Source organism: Salvelinus fontinalis, chromosome 15 (genome assembly GCF_029448725.1).
Source record: "Salvelinus fontinalis isolate EN_2023a chromosome 15, ASM2944872v1, whole genome shotgun sequence".
NCBI classification, from domain to species: Eukaryota; Metazoa; Chordata; class Actinopteri; order Salmoniformes; family Salmonidae; genus Salvelinus; species Salvelinus fontinalis.
The window spans coordinates 8018373-8036749 of NC_074679.1; the positions used below are offsets into that span (position 1 = coordinate 8018373).

At 43.6% G+C, this 18377-nt stretch overlaps 1 protein-coding gene across 1 annotated transcript; it reads right to left on the reverse strand.

The window, feature by feature from the left end:
* Window positions 1–4116: 4116 nt before the first annotated feature.
* Window positions 4117–15860, reverse strand: LOC129811364 (YTH domain-containing family protein 2-like). Its single transcript, XM_055862608.1, has 6 exons — window positions 15451–15860; window positions 15216–15240; window positions 13765–13844; window positions 11498–13132; window positions 7464–7532; window positions 4117–5372 (listed from the first exon to the last, which is right to left on the reverse strand). Exons 1-6 carry the CDS (start codon window positions 15475–15477, stop codon window positions 5349–5351), a joined length of 1860 nt encoding a protein of 619 aa, XP_055718583.1. The 5' UTR covers window positions 15478–15860; the 3' UTR covers window positions 4117–5348.
* Window positions 15861–18377: the final 2517 nt, after the last annotated feature.

An 18377-nucleotide genomic window follows, 5' to 3' on the forward strand; every position in this document is an offset into this window, starting at 1 on the left:
TGAGAACACACACCTAACCAACACCACCCTGGAAATTGTAACAAAAGAGAGGCCCTAGAGGAAATATTCAACCAAATAAAATGATATAACCTATGAGAAAAAGAGGTGCACATGTAGCTAAAATAAAGACAGAGAGAAGGAATAAAGACTGACAGAAATAGAGGGACAAAAAGGCCCTCTAGTAGACTCCGTAGGAGCAGTTATCCTCATCCGACAGCAGAAGACAACGAGACAACCACCTTGCCTGTTGGGAAGAAGCTGAGATTGTCTTTATTATGTGGTTTAAGATATGAGCACTGACCCCCCCCCCCCCCCCCCCCAGTTCTTTCTACTCCATATTTTTTGGGACAGGTTCCCTCGCTCTTTCATTTGCATCCCACCAAGGGCCATTGAATCCCCAGAGAGGAGCGGATAAGGGTCATCGGAAGCCCCCTTGGGCTACATGTTTCACGCAGCTACCGCAGACTCCGCGACACGTGCCATCAAGCTCCCACCCCCTCGTAAGTAACCCCCTCCGTCAGCGAAACTGGAGAACATTGACAACTACTTTCTCATTGCCGACTGCAGACTAGTGATTCATGGGAATATTATGAGCCTATGGTGAAAATGTGTCGAGTTTTTCATCAAACAGAATCATGTGAACGCATGTAGCCCAGTCCTGAATACAGATGCACTGCGTAGTTACATGGTTTGGCTCAAGTTAGCGCACGAGTATGACTGACCTAGTATTTTAACCAATACATCATCCTCCTCTCTTGCTCACCATATTCCACACGGTCAAACTCAGAAGAAACTCTGTGGAAATTTGGAGGTCTGGATGCCATCTCATAGTAAGGCATCTAGGAGGAATCCCAAGGAACTGCTTACCTACGTCGAATGAAAGGCAATAAACAGACGAGCTCAAATAAAACATAGGCAATAGAGTCACACGTGGTGTGTATTTGTCATACATGAGAACTCATCCCGTGATGAACAAATCAAGAAGTGAAAGGGTCATATTCAATAGCCTTCCTCAGATTTCTACATAGGCCTGCTGCACGCTCAGAGTCAATGTCTTCATTTAATTTGTGATACTCATGGCTTTAAAAGAAAAATGTGGCCCAATGTCTCTTTCAAAAAGTGGGAATTCTTGGCATGACCAGGTGGACTAGAGCCAACTCAACTCCAGACCTCAAAGCCAGTTCAACTGCATTTTTTCATTGTTCCTCTCTAATCAGGGACTGATTTAGACATGGGACACCAGGTGTGTGCAATTCATTACCAGGTAGAACAGAAAACCTGCAAGCTCCAGCCTTCATTGGGTAAGCGTTGAGTATCCCTGGACTAGAGAATGCCTGGCTGTTTCATCTCCAGCACTCCCATTATTCTGACCCAGGGCATGACCAGACTAAAATAAATGTTTGTCGCCTCCCAGTGGCCATTATATATATATATATCCAGCTCACCCGCCATTTTCTATGAGATAGAAGCTTGTGGGGCATTTAAGCCCTAAACGAAGCTTGTCTGACGGCACGTATCACTGGCTGCATGCCACTCCTAAGACCAGAGCCAATCGAAGAGGGGCTGCTTAGCAAGGTAACTTGTACAGCTACTAACTACATAGTCATCTATGCTGGTTGTTAGCTTGCATAAGTGATGTGTATAATTTATTTTTTTGTAGCATATATTTAACATTTCAGAAGTGGATGAGCTCCATTGGTGACAGGCTGATCAGATTCAAATAGCAGCCTCAAAGACTGAAGTTAGGATGCTTCCTTGTATATTTCATGAGCAAAGCTCTTAACAGTCAAAGTGCCTTATAGGCAGATGCATATTTGATCCAGTGGGATAATATGCATCAGCCAATAAGGCCCTTTGACTGCTAGGTGCTTTGCTCATGAAATATCATACAAGGCAGCATCCTGACTTATCAGCTTCAGGGGGCTGCTAAGGAATCTGATCCAGTGCTGAGACTGAAAGGGAATCTGATCTGCCTGTCAAGATTGGAGCTCACCCACTCTGTAAATATAAATAAAACATGAAGTGTCACAGAATTACACACATCAGTTGTACAAACTACCAACCAGCATTGATGACTATCTAGCTTACAAGACTAGCTAGTAGAGTTAGCTTGCTAAGAATGGCGCCGGTCTTGGGGCGGCACGCTGCCTGGAAGAGCCTTCTGTCAGGCGTCGTTCAGGGCTTTAAAACCCCCCACGGGCGCATTGCTCTGCTTCGGAACAAGGGAATGCAATTGCGGTGAATGTGCTCGTCTGAAAATAAGACGTTTCAACATAATGAACACAAAGGCTGTGGTTAGAGGGGCAGTCCAAGTATGATATTTTGCTAATCAGAAATGGTCTGCCTGTGCAATACACAACCAAATAGACTTACATCAGAAAGTGTTGAAGGCTTCAAGCAGTCTGACGCGTGAGTTGATGGATGAATAGGTGGTCTGCGCAGTATCTATCCTCTGACAAAGGTATTTCTTAAATGTTCAGATTCATCATCAGTATCCTGTTGATGTCACCTAAACTACATAAAAAACGGGACTCACGTTGCGAAGCAATGTAGTGACAATATGTGAAATTCTGTACACTGAGTGCACAAAACAATAAGAACACCTTCCTAATATTGAGTAGCACCCCCCCCCCCTCCTTTTGCCCCCAGAATAGCTTTAGTTCGTCAGGTCATGAAATCTGCAAGCTGATTCTAAAGCTGATTTCCTGCTAGTCTACCACATTTTGCCAGTAGGTTAAGCAAACATTTTGCAGTTTTAAAGTAACAGTCCAGTGAAAATAACACTTTAAAAGGTAACACATACCCAAATAGTTGTTGACCCATTCAATACTTGTGACCAAAGCATACATTTTTTTAAAGTGTAAAAAAAAAAAAATGTATCTCAAAAAGACAATATATAACTTGCCATTTCCTTAAAATGTTGTCATCCTACTGAGGATGAGCTGGCCAATCAACACTATACTCCCACTTATATGTTTAATCACCGGGGTATACGCCCACCCCGTACCAACACAGAAAAGCTGCTTGAAAACAATTTCTCTCATATTTCATAGAAATCTGGAATCACTGGCCAGTTACTTTAAAAACGTTGGGCAAAAACAAAGGTTTTAAACCTTAAAACTGATCGATGCACCATCATACCTGGTCATTTTATACCTAAAAACAAAAAATGTATGAATAAAACACTGCGGCAGAAGATCCCATTTCTTACTGATCTCTACAGCTGTCCAAAATCAAATCCTGTGAAATAAGGTCAACACATACTGGAGGAGTTACTGGCTAGCTACAAGTGGCTAGTTTAGCTAACAAACTGTCAGCTAGTTTAGCTAACAAATTGTCAGTTGCAGTGCGCAAGGCCAGAATGACACAATGAACCACCAAAAAGGTACACCCCATTTCTGTTAGAAACTTGAGAAAGAGTTGGACCATTTGTGCCCAAAGTCAACCGATAAAGCTAATTTCCTGCATTTTGCCATCACTTATGATGCATTCATATGCTATCTTGGGGGCCCAGACCTTGATTTGAAAGAAATGGATTGGTCAACCTGGCAATGTTGCTCATGGATCAGTGAGATGGATATATTTTCACAGTATTTGAAGTACTGTAAATATGCCATAAGCTACATGAGGTCTAATTTCTGGGCCATAACGTCAGTGACAAGACAAAGCATTCCGATTATCGTAAGCATGCGTGTTGAGTGACACTGCACCGAAGTGAATTCAAGATATGGACAGTGTGTTTCCTCACGTCTGTGCTAATGCTATACAGGTTGTTTCAAACATATTTAAAAACAGCAAGATGCAGTCATAAATATAGGCCTACATGTTCAGCATCACCAATTACAAAATCCAAATCTCACTTGCCTGAAATATCCAATTGTAGGCAGAAATTCTCTACAATGCCACCAGCCTGTTTCAACAGTAACATACTTGACAGTGACCCAAGATCTAGTAGTTGTTGATGCAGAGTTCAGCGCGGTGAAAAGATCACAAGCAAGAACACAGCTGCACATTGCAAACACCTACTGACACCACTCAAGAGTATGCTGGTCTAATAACAGATTAACAAAGCAGCCCTTACCAACACCCCCGCAGCTGAGTTACAAGAAGAGAAAATAGCAAGATTGACTTTATTATTATACCACAGAGAAAAGCCAGTAGTGTTTTCACCAACATTGACATTCTGCAAGGGTGGTGGTGTTATGATAGAGCAGGCAGTGGAAAGAGATATTAGTGGTTAGTAGTAAAAGAGGGATGTTTGGGGTAGAATTAAGTGTGTGTGTGGGGGGGGGGGGGGGGGGGGTATGGCTTCCTTACCAAATAAAAGTGACCCTTAAAAAAAATAATCTGAAAAAGGATGCACAGCATGAAAAGTGCTTACAGTCAAACAAGGGGAATGCACACGAGTTCTTGCTGAGTATACGACATTTATTACTTTGAACTGATTAATAGAAAGAATGGGGGCAAGGCCTCTCGCGTCGACGCGGTCTTTAAGAAAACGGAAGGAAGAGGAAACAAAAATGGCGGGAGGAAAGCAGCCAATAAAAACATTAATAATAAACCAGTCCAAGAAATGAGGGCAAATAAGTTCTGTAGACTGCAAACATAGCCCAATTTTGTACAATTGTACATAAAATTATACAATGACCAAGGCTAAACGTAACAAATCTTTTTGCTTTCACCCCCCCCACCCCAACCCCCGCCCCCCCCCATACACTCTGCCAACACAAAAAAATAAACAAGGTCATCTCAATCATTTGTTTTAGTTCTTCTTTATAAACAGATGGAAGCATATGAAAAAGAAACTTCTTGAAGGAACCGATGATGGGACCTACTACAACAAATATCCACCGAGGAGACTCCCCCCCCCCACACCCTCTGCGTCCTGATTGGATGATTTAATCTCCCACAGGAGGAGGAAGTTTACATAATGACCCGCATGGACTTCTGGCCACTAATAGTAGCCGTAGTAGATGACACAAAAAATGTCCACTAGAATTTTGCATGAGAAGATTTACAGACTTGTTTTCAGACTGTAAAAACAGGCGGGGGAGGGGGGGAGCATATGAGTAAGAAAAAAAAGCATATGTTGTGGAATGGGGGGGTTCACCTAAGGATGCTATGCATTAAAGTTGTAGTCCTATGAATAATAATTTCTTTTTATTTTACTACAAGTTCAAAGTCAGTCTTTTAAAGTAAAAAGAAATCAAGAAAGTCTTCAGTTCGTTTTTTTTGTGTGTCCTTGGTTAATTTTTACCCCATTTAGAATTTATTGAAATATCTGAATGTGATGGGGGTAGAAAGGGAAAAGAGGGGCCATTGCAGTCTTTTGCCCAAAGCAGTGACTGTTACTTGACACGTCCTTGGCGTTCCTGTGGGACACAGAAAACAAGAGTTCAGTTTGGGTACTCGCATCAAAACACACAAGACTTCAGAGTTCCAAAGTAATTCCGTAAAACAAAATGTTTCAGATCATACATAATTACCATGCTCACATCAATGGATGTAAGAGTAGAGGTTGTGGTTATTCACATAATATTTAAAAACAGAATTAAAAAATAAATAAAGTTTCCACCACACAGAACCCATATCTACTGGTACCAAGCCAAGCATATCTCCCTACCACCAGGTCCCAACAGTCCAGCAGAATAGTTCTACATGAATAAACAGGATATGTATAGCCTACAACACAGGAAGGCAAGTAGATTCAGCTGTGGGGCGATTTGTCAGAGCGTATTTATAAAAAATAAAATAATATATATTTTTATTATTATTATTTTTAAATCGGGTGCCCGGAACATAATTATAGTACTTTGTACACTACAAGTTGACCACAACTAAGCCCCCAAAATATATATTTTTTCAATGTAATAAAGATCATAATTAAATTTTTTTTAAACATTTTTGGGGTGGGAATACTTGGGAACAGATTTCACCCCAATAATGTTCCAGATCCGGTGATAAAAAAAGGTAAAATAAAAAAAACTTTGGGGGACCTAGCCTACTACATTCAGTTCTGACCACCTTTTCAGACATTTGCAATGCTCATCCGTTGAGAGAAATGGGCCATTTGCAGTGGTGTAAAGTACTTCAGTAAAAATACTTTAAAGTACTACGCAAGTAGTTTTTTTAGGGTATCTGTATTTTACTTCACAGGTTGGCTCCCGAGTGGCGCAATACATTAATTTTGGATGCCTATCCTGACGTTCAGTTTGTTCTATAGAAAGTATTTGACTCTATTGACAAAATTAAGGAAAATTAAGGGATTTCGGCAAGGCCATTTTCTTGCCTGCCGAAATCCTTAAATTTTGTCACTAGAGTCAAATACTTTATAGAACAAACTGCACGTCAGGATAGGCAACCAAAATGAATAATTAATGTATGTGTATTACACTAAACAGAGGGAGTAAAATGTAGGCAAGCAAACATTCCAGAACAACTACTAGTCGAATAAGACATGGGAGAGATGAGGAATTTTAGCAAAGAGATTTATTTCAAGACTAATAGACTTGAAAACACAATAGCCAAAACTGCAGACATTACTAGTGCCTCTCCCGCGATCAACCCCCCCCCCCCCCCCCCCCCCCAAAAAAAGAAACAGCCAAACATGATCATTTTGACAGCTGCCTTGAAGGACATAAAAAAAAATGCTTCTGCTACTCAGATCAGTGAAATATAGGCTAAAACGGACAACGGAGTGAAGAACATAAATCTCAAAAAGGAAGCAAGTTACAGCAATGAAGAATTGAGTGTGTGCGCGTTCACGCGGAGGGGGGGGGGTGTTTCGGCACAACACCTGCTTCAGACGTGTTCCTGTCGGTCAGTCACCGGGATCGGCTTGTAACAAGTCACACTCGTGATAAAGACAGCGCAAGAACTTTGTCGGCGCCTACGATCGCACTTAGTTTTTTTTTTTTTTTAAGTCAGACCTAGATCCTGTCACACGGAACAAGCAAAGACTTCCGACAATCGTTTACAACCTAAGAATTTGCCCACGACATGGACATTTTGTCTTGAGGCTGCAAAATTGTGGCATAATGTGGTTAAAAATCGTATGGTCAGTGCGGTCCTTAAGGTTTCAGTCTGACAACAAGAGCAGAAAAACAGTAGGATTTTAGATGCTACACCAGACACATACTTTTTGACCAGAGTAAGCCACTTTATCAAGCTACGTGTAGAATTCTTGTAAATAGAACCAGAGGATCATTTATTGAAATGAATTGCAAAAGTGACATCTAATGTAGCAGGCTTGTTAGACTGGGTTTACACTCCACCAAGTGTTCTCCGTAAATAAACCTCACCGACACTAACGTAAAGTCACAAAATGATGGCATGAACCAAAATCTCTGTGAAGCGAAGTCTCGAAGCGGTTGTGGAGCCTCTACGGAGTACACCTAATGGAGACTAATTCCACACTAAGGTTAGGCTATTACAATAGCGATAAGTGGTGGCTAGGTCATTACCTGAAGTCTGTAATGACTCCTGCTGGGGTTGGGGTTACTGGGGTACGGCTCGCTACCCTGGACCTCCACCTGGTAACAGAACATCATCAGGCTTTAGTTTGGAACAAAACAGGAAAGGGAAAACCTTCATCAATCTTGGGCATACATGCATCAACAACTTAATTTGATTTACAGTAAGTGGACTCAGGTATTGAAGTGGCTACAGATTAAACATTACAATTGAAATCACAAAATCAAAAATGATCACCAAAACATTAACATTTTACTTCATTGGTAAGTTATACCACAAAGATCATTGGTCATTTGAACTGTCAGTATCCCGCCTTTCTCTTGTGCACATGCCTCTCAGTTCTCCTCTGACTGCGAAAAGGCATGTTAATATTATACAAATTCCAGTCAATAACCAGTGGTAAATCACCAACTTGCATCAATGTGTTAACCACAAAACTAAAGACAAAACACAGATCTCTTGATTGTCTAGATCAGAGGAAGCAGTAGTTAACACAGTGATACGTTTATATTCGACAGCCAGTAAATATGGAGTCTTTTCAGAATATGTACGGGGAGTTTGCTGTTAAAACACCACCAGGTGCAGAGCAGATGCAACAGAGTAAATAGGTATTTTAACATCATAGATTTAGCCGGTGGTAACTTGTGGAATAGACACCGGCTGGAACGCGGTTTTAACCAATCAGCATTCAGGATTAGAAGCACATGTTGTATAATGTGAAATACCCCCAGGTGCAGAGCAGTTTCCTTGCAGCAGTAAATAATGCAGAGCTTGTTTTGCACACAGCCTCAGTCATGCAATGTGGATATACTGATGGAAAAGGATGCTACGCCTCTAAAGTAACCATCCAGTGTTTCCAGATTGCTATGAAATATTACGAGTGAATTAATTGCAATTGTCTGTGTTGGAATGGTGTGGGCGTACCCCAACAGAATGGTATATACACAGCAGATTGGCCAGCTCATCCTCCTTAAGAGGATTATATTATCCCCAATGCAGTATTTTTTTTACTGTTTGAGATACAAGTTAGAGGTGGGGTTTTGTAGGGGTTTATTCCATTTATGTTTAGGCCACAAATAAAAGCATAGGATGAGTCATCCACATTATTTGGATAGGAGTTAACAGAATAGGAACTTTGTGAGATTTTCACTAAGACAGTTACTCTAGAAAATAAATTTGTCATCACATACCACTATGTAAGGAAGCATGGTTTTAGCTTCCACTGAAATAAGATTGAAGGAAACACGAGGCAGAAATCAAATTTGCGACGTCATTGAGACATGCCGTTCCAACAGAGTATTATTAAGCGAAAGACTGTCAAATATAACCCAATAACTAGGCCTGTTACGATGTAAGAAAAGATGCTTCGTCTTCTCAGAGGTGACAAACAAGCACTCTGTGGTCTGTATAAAAACAGGTCGGTAATACAGATAGACTTTAGCTCTAACTCTAACAATAATCACTATGATGAACACAGCTCCAGTCAGAACCAGAGCCAAAAACGTATAAAACACGTCAAATTTATATTTGGACCTTAAAACCAGTTGTTCTGCTCCCTCCCATTCTGATTTAGACCTGGGACACCAGGTCAATGAATTCTGAGATAGAAAAGCATGAGTAGCCCAGACCTTGTGGGGTAAAGGTTTGAATACCCCTGCTACAGACTATCATCCTAATTAGATGGCTTTTGCTAACATGTGCTTCAATATAGCATTTTTAAAACATGTTGCACGGCTGTGTAGACGTTGGTACATTGAGCAAGTATTTGTTCCCAACAGCAAAGAATTAACATACAGTATGTATACAAAAGTATGTGGACACCATCAAAATCAGTGGATTCGGCTATTTCAGACAAGTTGCTTACAGGTGTATAAAATAAAAATGTAAACGAGCACACAGCCATGCAATCTCCATAGACAAACATTGACAGTGGAGTGGCCTGAAGAGCTCAGTGACTTTCAAAATCATAGGATGCCACCTTTCCAACAAGTCAGTTCGTCAAATTTCTGCCCTGCTAGATCTGGCCCGGTCAACTGGAAGGGCTGTTATTGTGAAGTGGAAACGTCTAGGAGCAAGAACGGCTCAGCCGTGAAGTGGTAGGCCACACAAGATTACAGAACGGGACCGGTGAGTGCTGAAGTGTAAAAATCATCTGTCCTCGGTTGCAACACACACTACAGAGTTCCAAACTGCCACTAGAATCAACATCACCACAATATCTATTAGTCGGGAGCTTCATGAAATGGGTTTCCATGGCCAAGAAGCCGCACACAAACCTAAGATCACCAAGTGCAATGCCAAGCGTCGGCTGGAGTGGTGTAAAGGGCGCCGCCATTGGACTCCGGAGCAGGGAAAACGCGTTCTCTGGAGTGATGACGCGTACATCACCATCTGGCAGTCCGACAGACAAATCTGGGTTTGGCGGATGCCAGGAGAATGCTACCTGCCCGAATGCATAGTGCCAACTGTAAAGTTGTGGTGGTGGAGGAGGAATAATGGTCTGGGCTAGGCCCCTTCGATCAAGTGAAGGGAAATCTTAACGCTACAGCATACAATGACATTCTTGAAGATTCTGTAGGACGAACTTTGTGGAAACAGTTTGTGGAAGGCCCTTTCCTGTTTCATCATGACAATGCTCCCGTGCACAAAGCGAGTTCCATACAGAAATGGCTGGTTGCGATTGATGTGGTGTGGAAGAACTTGACTGGCCTGCACAGAGCCCTGACCTCAACCCCACCGAACACCTTTGGGATGAATTGGAATGCTGACTGCGAGCCAGGTCTAATAGCCCATTATCAGCCCCAACCTCTAATGCACGTGGCTGATTGGAAGCAAGTCCCCACAGAAATGTTCCAAGAGCTAGAGGAAAGCCTTCCCATTACAGTGGAGGCTGTTACAGCAGGAAAGGGGGGGGGGGGGGACCAACTCCATATTAATGCCCATGATTTTGGAACGAGATTCAACAAGCAGGCATCCACATTCTTTTTGACTGAAGGACCGATGTAAACATACATTTCATAATGTGAACAGAAGCCTCAGTCAAGAATGAGGGTTATGTTTTGGATAAGATGAAGTAGAGGCCGGAGCATAATTATGAATATTCTAAACATTTTGGGAGTCAATATAAAAAAAAAGGTCAATGATAAAATGCATCTTGGTGATCACAAGGGACTGCTGGCGTTTTGTTTACATGACTCCTGCAAAAATCTTTCCACTTCCCCTTTTAAAATTGTATAAGGCATTCCCTCCAGGATTTTTGCGAGCGCTGAATTTTTGGCAAGATCAACTATCACATATTATGCGAGGGCTCACAATGTCAACAAATCACCTCACGTTTGCCACATAAAATGACTTAATAAAGCAACATGTCAAAGTTTTGCCACCAGTCATTGCAAATTGCCATGCAAAGTGTCAGTCACAGCAGAATCAGCCATCACAAAACAACACTGTGGAATCCTGGAGGGACTGATATGGTGACATAGTCGCCTCTATAATTAGACCATTGATTTGGTAGACCAAGCATCTGAAAAATGTCCCAAATAACAGTAACAAATGCATCAATTCCCAATACACAAATGGGGACACATTTCCACAAAGACAAAAATAAAATTTAAAAAATGTCACATTGATCATCAATTGGATACCGAATGGTTAATACCCATTACATTTCATATGGACACACACAATCAACACTGAGGTCAGCATTCGTAAATCACAAATCCATGTGATATAATAAATCGCACATGATTTTTTTGTTTTATTAACTTATTTTTAATATTATAACTTGGAAGTTACTGAACTTTGTTTCTGGCATATCCACATTCTCTGTAGGAATGGCACGTTGTAAGATGACCACATACATAACGACTGATAATCTTTTTCAACTATTGCACTCGTCAACTGGATTTTTTGCTGTCAAAACCTTTGCGAACACACCCATGGCTTCCCATGCCACTCCCCAAGCACACAACCCAAGATGTAGGGCCTATTTGTTTCCCCAGATGGGCGAAGGGCAGGCCTTTACCTTTTTCACACAGTCCTCCTCCTCTTGGCGCTTCTCGTAGTGGGAGAAGTCGTCAAAGATGGAGGTGGTGTGCTTGTAGCCGGCGATGATCTTCAGCACCTGCCGTGCCTTGTCCAGAGGCACTTCCTGTGTGTCCCGCGAGTTGGTGACTGGCTTATTCTCGTTGTTCTCCAGGCGGATGTGCCGCAGCTGGCTGTTGGGAACGTCCTTAACAAAGATCCAGCGCACGTCAAAGCGCCCCTTCCACTTGTCCTGCGACCACACGCCGGCGCAGGTATTGTAGTCCACGGGCGAACGCATCTCCGCCACGCCGCAAAAGTGGCCACTGCCGTTGACGCTGAAGAGCAGGTAGAGGGGGCCCTTGGCGCCCAGAGAGCGGTAGGCGGCGTCCAGCCGCTTGTTGCCGTGCTCTGTGCTACACCAGATGTTGTACTTGATGGAGCGGTGGATATCGTCCTCTGAGTAGCTCTTGATGATGAACACACGGCCCTGCTTGAGATTCCAGTCAAAGTCTTTGGGGTTGTAGTTGTTGACCAGGCGCAGCTTCTCCAGCACCGGGTGGGGCTCCGAGGGCACCAGCACCCCACCCACGCCCGAGTTGGGGGGCGACTGCCCCACCCCACCCACGGCATCCCCAAAGCCGTTGGCACGGTTCCGTGGAGGGACCCAGCGGGTGGGCTGAGATGGCTGGGTGGTGGGCGGGGGGCCCTGGGAAAGCTGCAGCTGCCCGTTGGGGGGGAATTGGTGCTGTCCCAGCTGGGCCGAAGAGGCCACCAACTGTCCATTGCTGAGGGGCAGTTGTGGGGTTCCTCCGGCCATGGTGCCGGGCTGAGGTGAGCCTTGGTTGGGCGGCTGCCCGTTGCTGGGGAGAGGCGCATGCTGGGGGGTGGACGCTTTAGGCATGGTCCCCTTGTTGTCCCAAGTACCAATGTCCATGTTGTGTTTGATGGGCGGAGGGGGCAGGTTGGTCCCCGCTATGCCACCCTTGGTTTTCAGCTTGGGCTGCGGCTTGGCCGGCTTGCTGGCAATGTCCGCCCAGGAGGCGGGCTTAGCGGGGGCGATGGACACGGGGGGCAGTGGCATGCTGGGAGCTCCACCAGAAACCTGGCTGTGGCCTAGGGGTCCCCTGGGGAGGCCAGAGCCCACCACCTTTGGGGCCCCCATGTCCCCGGCACCGCCACCAATCTTAAGTCCAGCCATGCCCTGGTCCAAGCTGTTCATGCCAGGTGCCTTGTTGAGGGGCTCGTTCTGGGCGAAGGGGGACTGTCCGTCGATCATGGCGCCACCTAGCGAGCTGGGTGCGTAGGCATAGCTACTGCTGTAGCCAGAGTTCTGCGTAGACTGTCCCTGAGAGCTGTTGTTGCCCCAGGCAGAGAAGTCCATACTGCTGGGAAAGAAGTTGAAACTGTGCTGGCCCAAGAAGGGGTTGCTGCCCAGCGGGCCTGGCTGGCCAAACATGGGATCAGGCAGGAAGTGGTGCTCCCCGTTGCTCAGCTGTCCATACGAGGTCAGGTAAGGCATGGGAGGATCTCCACCGGTGGACCATGCTGCCTCGTTCAGGGAGTAAGAGAATCCTATGGATGGGCTGTAGTAACTGGGCATGTAGGAGTCCGACATGGCCGTATAGGCATTGCTCTGCGGAGAGAAGAAAACCCTGGTTAGCCTGCTGACAGTTTCAATCATTACATTACAAAAAGCAGGGCATCGATCTGATGGCCATCCTCGTTTGGATCTCTGTCAGCTTCGGCTGCCACTTAGACTAGGACGACTGTGGCCACTTTCACACCAGTGAACTGCTTTATGGAGGAGAAAACAGTGGCATTCCTTTGACTGGAGGAATACAGGCTCCATTATGGCCCATTTTTCTGGGAAGTGCCCACCACTGAGGGCACCCAACAACAGATGTTACAACGAGATGAAGGACAGTTTAACTGCAACTAGAAAAAGAAATGGACTACGCAGTAAATTGGTGAAAGAAGTCTATGTGCTAAAAACATGATGAATTGCAACAGTATAAAAGTAATTCACTGTAAAGATATACAGCGAGATCTCCCCATTATGGATGACTAATGTAAACGTACCAGTGGGAGTTTTACCATCATAACCTATGAGTAATTTAGCTTGTTGAGCATCATCATCATTTCTATTAGAACTGAGGCCGTGTCAAAATGTTAAGTGAACGAACGCTATTTTCCTGCAGTCTAAGCAGGCAAATGTTAGGAACAGTGTGGGCCTAGTCAAACTGATGGTAGTGGACCGGTACTCACCTGTCTGGCCTGAGGGTTCAGGTAAGGCTCAAACTCATCATCATTCAAAGTAACCTTTTGGGTCACAGCTCCGTTTTGCACTGGAAAGGAGGAGTAGACAGCAATGTAAAGAGACAACTCTTTGATACATCTTTTTTTTTGCATAAAGTTTAAATAGTCCATACAACTAAATCACAGGTCTACATATTCACAGCTGGTCATGAGTTTGACACAGAATAAGAGCCAGGAAGTCATGAAGCTTGATGAGATATCTCTAGCATTGCACAACTACAGTTCACAGCCACACAATATGCTGTTTTTAATGCACTAAAAATGGGTGATGTAAACAAATACATGGAACTTGTTGGGTTGGACAAGAGTTATCTTTCCTGCTGGCTAGGTCTATAGTGTACCACGTATAAAACAAATGACACTAGGCCTTAGGGGTTGTATGAGGTGCTGCGGTTAATGCTAGATACGTTTTTGTTGACAGATTGTAACTGCAGCACAATTGACACATGCAGAAGCGGCCTGTATCACAGTAAATCGGTTGCAACCACCCAATTGTCAGTGATATCGGTGAGATGAGGTGCAGTAGAATATTGTTTCTAGCTACAAGTTGAGGGGAAAACTCAATCGATTTGTATTTAATATCGGTGATTGTAGTTATGACAATGTTACACTTGTCCGAGTGTTTCAGTTCGTCCTGGCATAGCTAATCAGAATCTGAAAGTAAATTGCCAGACTGGAAAACAGGCATGGCTAGTAAACAAAGTTGCCTCAAAACATTGAAAGAGAACTGAAACATTGCAACTTCGTGGTTTATATGACAATATACTTGTTACTGAAAGACGTGTCACTGGCAGGCAATTCATGAGCGTGTTCACGACCGCGAAGAATCGTTTAAACACGGAGGTTAGCCAACGAACTAACGTTAACCAACACACTAGCCTAACAACATGTTCAGTTTGCGTGGGAGGTTTAAGCCTAACATAATGCAAACACATTCGTTTGTCAACTTACTCATTGCAAAGAGTTACTATCATTTAACCAATGAGCCAGCAAGCCACTAGCCATCTGACTTAGGAAATGCCTAGCCAGCTAACTTGCGAATGTAGCAGTGGACGCTCATGTTAGCTAGCTAGGTAGCGCGGGCTAGCTAAGTTAGTTACCAATCTAGCTACCAACGCTAACGGATTGCCTCAAAATCAACAATGGTGTATTCACACAAATGACAGTAAATGTCATTAAAAAAACAGGACTGATTAAATAGTACCAATTTATCGGAATATTTTTCACATGTCCAATCAACTATAGAAGCGAAATGGGCGCAATGCGAGATTGGCCTGCTATCTGGCTAGCTAACTATCATCACATCCGCGCACGCAGAGTAGGGTTTCCGAAACCACCACACGGGATAAAAAAAAATCCGCATACAGAGACAGTAAACTTGTCATGTTACAATAGCTTACCTTTGTTTCCTTGGCCTTTCGGTCTCTGGATTGGGTCCAGGTGATTCATGAAGGTTTGATTTATGAGAAAAGAGGAAGGGAAAAATAAATGAAGAAATGTATATTCACCAGTCAGTCCTTTAGCAGGTGGTCAGGCCTACTGCACTAACGTTAGCTAGCTACAGAGAGAGTCACTGCCTCTGGAACAAGCTATCCTGGTTACCTCGATAGATATTCATAAAGTGACTCTCTTTACCTGTTCAAGAAGGCTGCTGGCTGACATGTCTTTCTCCCTGGAGCCTTTGTATTTTAATATTTTTTATTTATTTAAGCGGCAGGGTGTATGAATTGTATATTGATAGTTAGTCAAGAGCCCCTGTCTCTCTACAGAGCTTAGAATCTACACAATGGCGGGATGCAGTCCTTTAGCTCTCTCGGCGCTGAAAGACTTCTTCAACATGGCTGAGCGGCGGCGTCTATCGATGGCATTTATTTATGACGAACATGCGCCCCTCAACGGCATGGAGGAACTATATGATGCAGGTAAGCGATCTATATGAAAAACAGACATTTAACATATTGTAATAATTGTTACAATAGATAAACGGAGATTGTCTCATAATTAGGAAAGTAGCTATATTGACTTAGACCAGGGATGGGCAACTGGCGGCATGCGGACCGCCCCCTTTTTGTAGGGCCGCGGATGAATTTTCCAAAACGAGAGAAAAAAAATAATTAGGAACTCAGTCCTTGTCTCACCTTACTGTCAAGAGTTACAATACTATAATTCACAAGTTGCAATTCCGAAATTTGGTTGTATAATTAAGAAATAATGCACGAGATGTTGTGGTATATTGCCAATATACCACGGCTAATGGCTGTTCTTATGCGTGACGCAAGGCGGAGTGCCTGTATGCAGCCCGTGGTATATTGGCCATATATCATAACTCCACCGAGGTGCCTTATTTACTATTAAAAACTGGTTATCAACGTAACTAGAGCAGTAAAAATACATGTTTGTCATACCCATGGTATACGGTCTGATATACCACGGCTGTTAGCCAATCAGCATTCAGGGCTCGAACCTCCCAGTTTATAACAGCAGTTTTACTCTTGTTATGTCAGTCACTACAGTTATATGCACGAATAGTCAGATTAATATAATAGTTTGAAGTAAACGTTTACATGCTTTGCAAGAATAACTATTTCCGTATTATTCGTTTTTAATTTTACATATCAGGTTAACTGATGGGACTTTGATAAAGTTAACTGATGGGACTTTGATAAATGCAGAAAATCGGGAATCAAAATAAATGTTCTACCACAGCAACCATGTTATTTTTGTGAACCATATTTGATTCTGAGTTTGGACATATAAAGTCAACCTGGACTCAGGGGTAGACGTAACATAGTAAAAGTAAGTCTGTAATGTTTTGTATGGTAGGTCAAAATCAAATGAAATGTAATGTCACATGCACTGAATGCAATTGGTGTAGACTTTACAGTGAAATGTTATCTTAAAAGCCCTTCCCAACGATGCAGAGTTAAATAAATAAATAATAGGAACACGAGGAATAAAATAAAATACACAAGAATGGAGCTCTATACAGGAAGTACCAGTACCACAGTCGTGTCATCAGCAAATTTAATGATGGTGTTGGAGTCGTGCATTGCCACGCAGTTGTGGGTGAACAGGTAGTACAGGGGGGGGCTAAGGATACACCCCTTAGGGGCCTCCGTGTTGAGGGTCAGTGTGGCGGAGGTGTGTCAGCCTTCCAAAGCACTTCATAATTACAGTTGTGAGTGCTACAGGGCGATGGTCATTTAGGCAGGTTACCTTGCAGCTTTTGGGAACAGGGACACTGGTAGACAGCTTGAATGATGATGGGATTACAGACTGGGACAAGAAGATACAGTATGTCTGTGAAGATACATGCCAGCTGGTCTGCGCATGTTTCAGAACACGGCCTGGTATTCCGCCCGGCGGCCTTGTGATTGTTAACCTGTTTAAACTTTTTGCTCACATCTGCCACGGAGAGCGAGATCACACAGTCATTTGGAAAACAGGGTTTTCCCCTCATGGAACAGTGTTATATTCCTCAAAGCCAGCATTAAAGGCATTTAGCTCGTTTGGGAGTTCTGCATCGCTGGGAAACTCACGACTGTGTTTGCCTTTGTAATCCGTTGTCCTCTGCAAGCCCTGCCACATACGACGAGTGTCGGAGACAGTGTAATAGGATTCCACCTTCCTCCTATATTCTCCTTTTGCATGTTTGATGTCTCATCGGAGGTTGTTTGCGGGCTTTCTTTTATGCGTCCATGGCCTTGTCCCGTTCTTTGTAAGCGATAGCTCTAGCCTTTATCCCAGCACGGATATTGCCTGTACTCCATGGTTTTTGTTTTGGATACGTTCTTATGGTCACTATGGGAATGACATTATGTATGCACTTATTAATGGAGCTCGTGAATGCTGTGGTAAACTCTTCAATGAATCCCGGGAACATATCCCAGTCTGTACTAGCAAAACAATCTTGCATCTGCTTCATCCTGTTTGAGGTTTTGTTTGTAAGCAGGAGAATGGAGTCATGGTCAGATTTGCCAGAGGGAGGACGAGGGAGGGCTTTGTATGCGTTTCTGTGGGTAGAATAAAAGTGGTTTCGAGTTTTAGCGCCGCCCTGGTGGTGCAGGAGACGTGTCGTTAGAAGTGAGGTAGGACGGTTTTAAGTCTCCTCGCGTTAAAGTCTTCGCCCACCACAAACGTGGCCTCTGGGTGAGCGGTTTCTTGTTTGTTTATGCCCCCATACAGTTGATTGAGTGCCAGTGTTGGCTTGTGGGGGGGAAGTAGACGGCCGTGATAATTACAGATGAGAACTCTCCTGGTAGATAAAAGAGTCTGCAGCTTACCATGAGGTATTCTATATTAGGTGAGCAAAAGCTCAAGATTTCCTTTACACTGGAGGCAGCACACCAGTTGGTGTTTATGAAAAAACACACTCCACCTTCTTTCGATTTGCCTAAAGCCGCCATCCAATCCTGCCGCTGTATGGAGTACTACATGCATAGCGTGATCATCCAGCCACGTTTCGGTAAGACATATAATATAGCAGCTGTTCAAGTCTCTCACATAGGAGACTCTCGAACGAAGTTCATCCATCTTATTCTCGACTGGACATTTGCCAATAG

Coding starts and splice junctions, on each gene's coding strand:
- LOC129811364 (XM_055862608.1), bottom strand. CDS start 15,477: ATGTCAGCCAGCAGCCTTCTTGAACAG. Junction 13,845..15,215: donor GAAAGGCCAAGGAAACAAAG/GTAAGCTATTGT, acceptor CCTCCTTTCCAG/TGCAAAACGGAGCTGTGACC. Junction 7,533..11,497: donor AGGAGGACTGTGTGAAAAAG/GTAAAGGCCTGC, acceptor TTCTGTTACCAG/GTGGAGGTCCAGGGTAGCGA.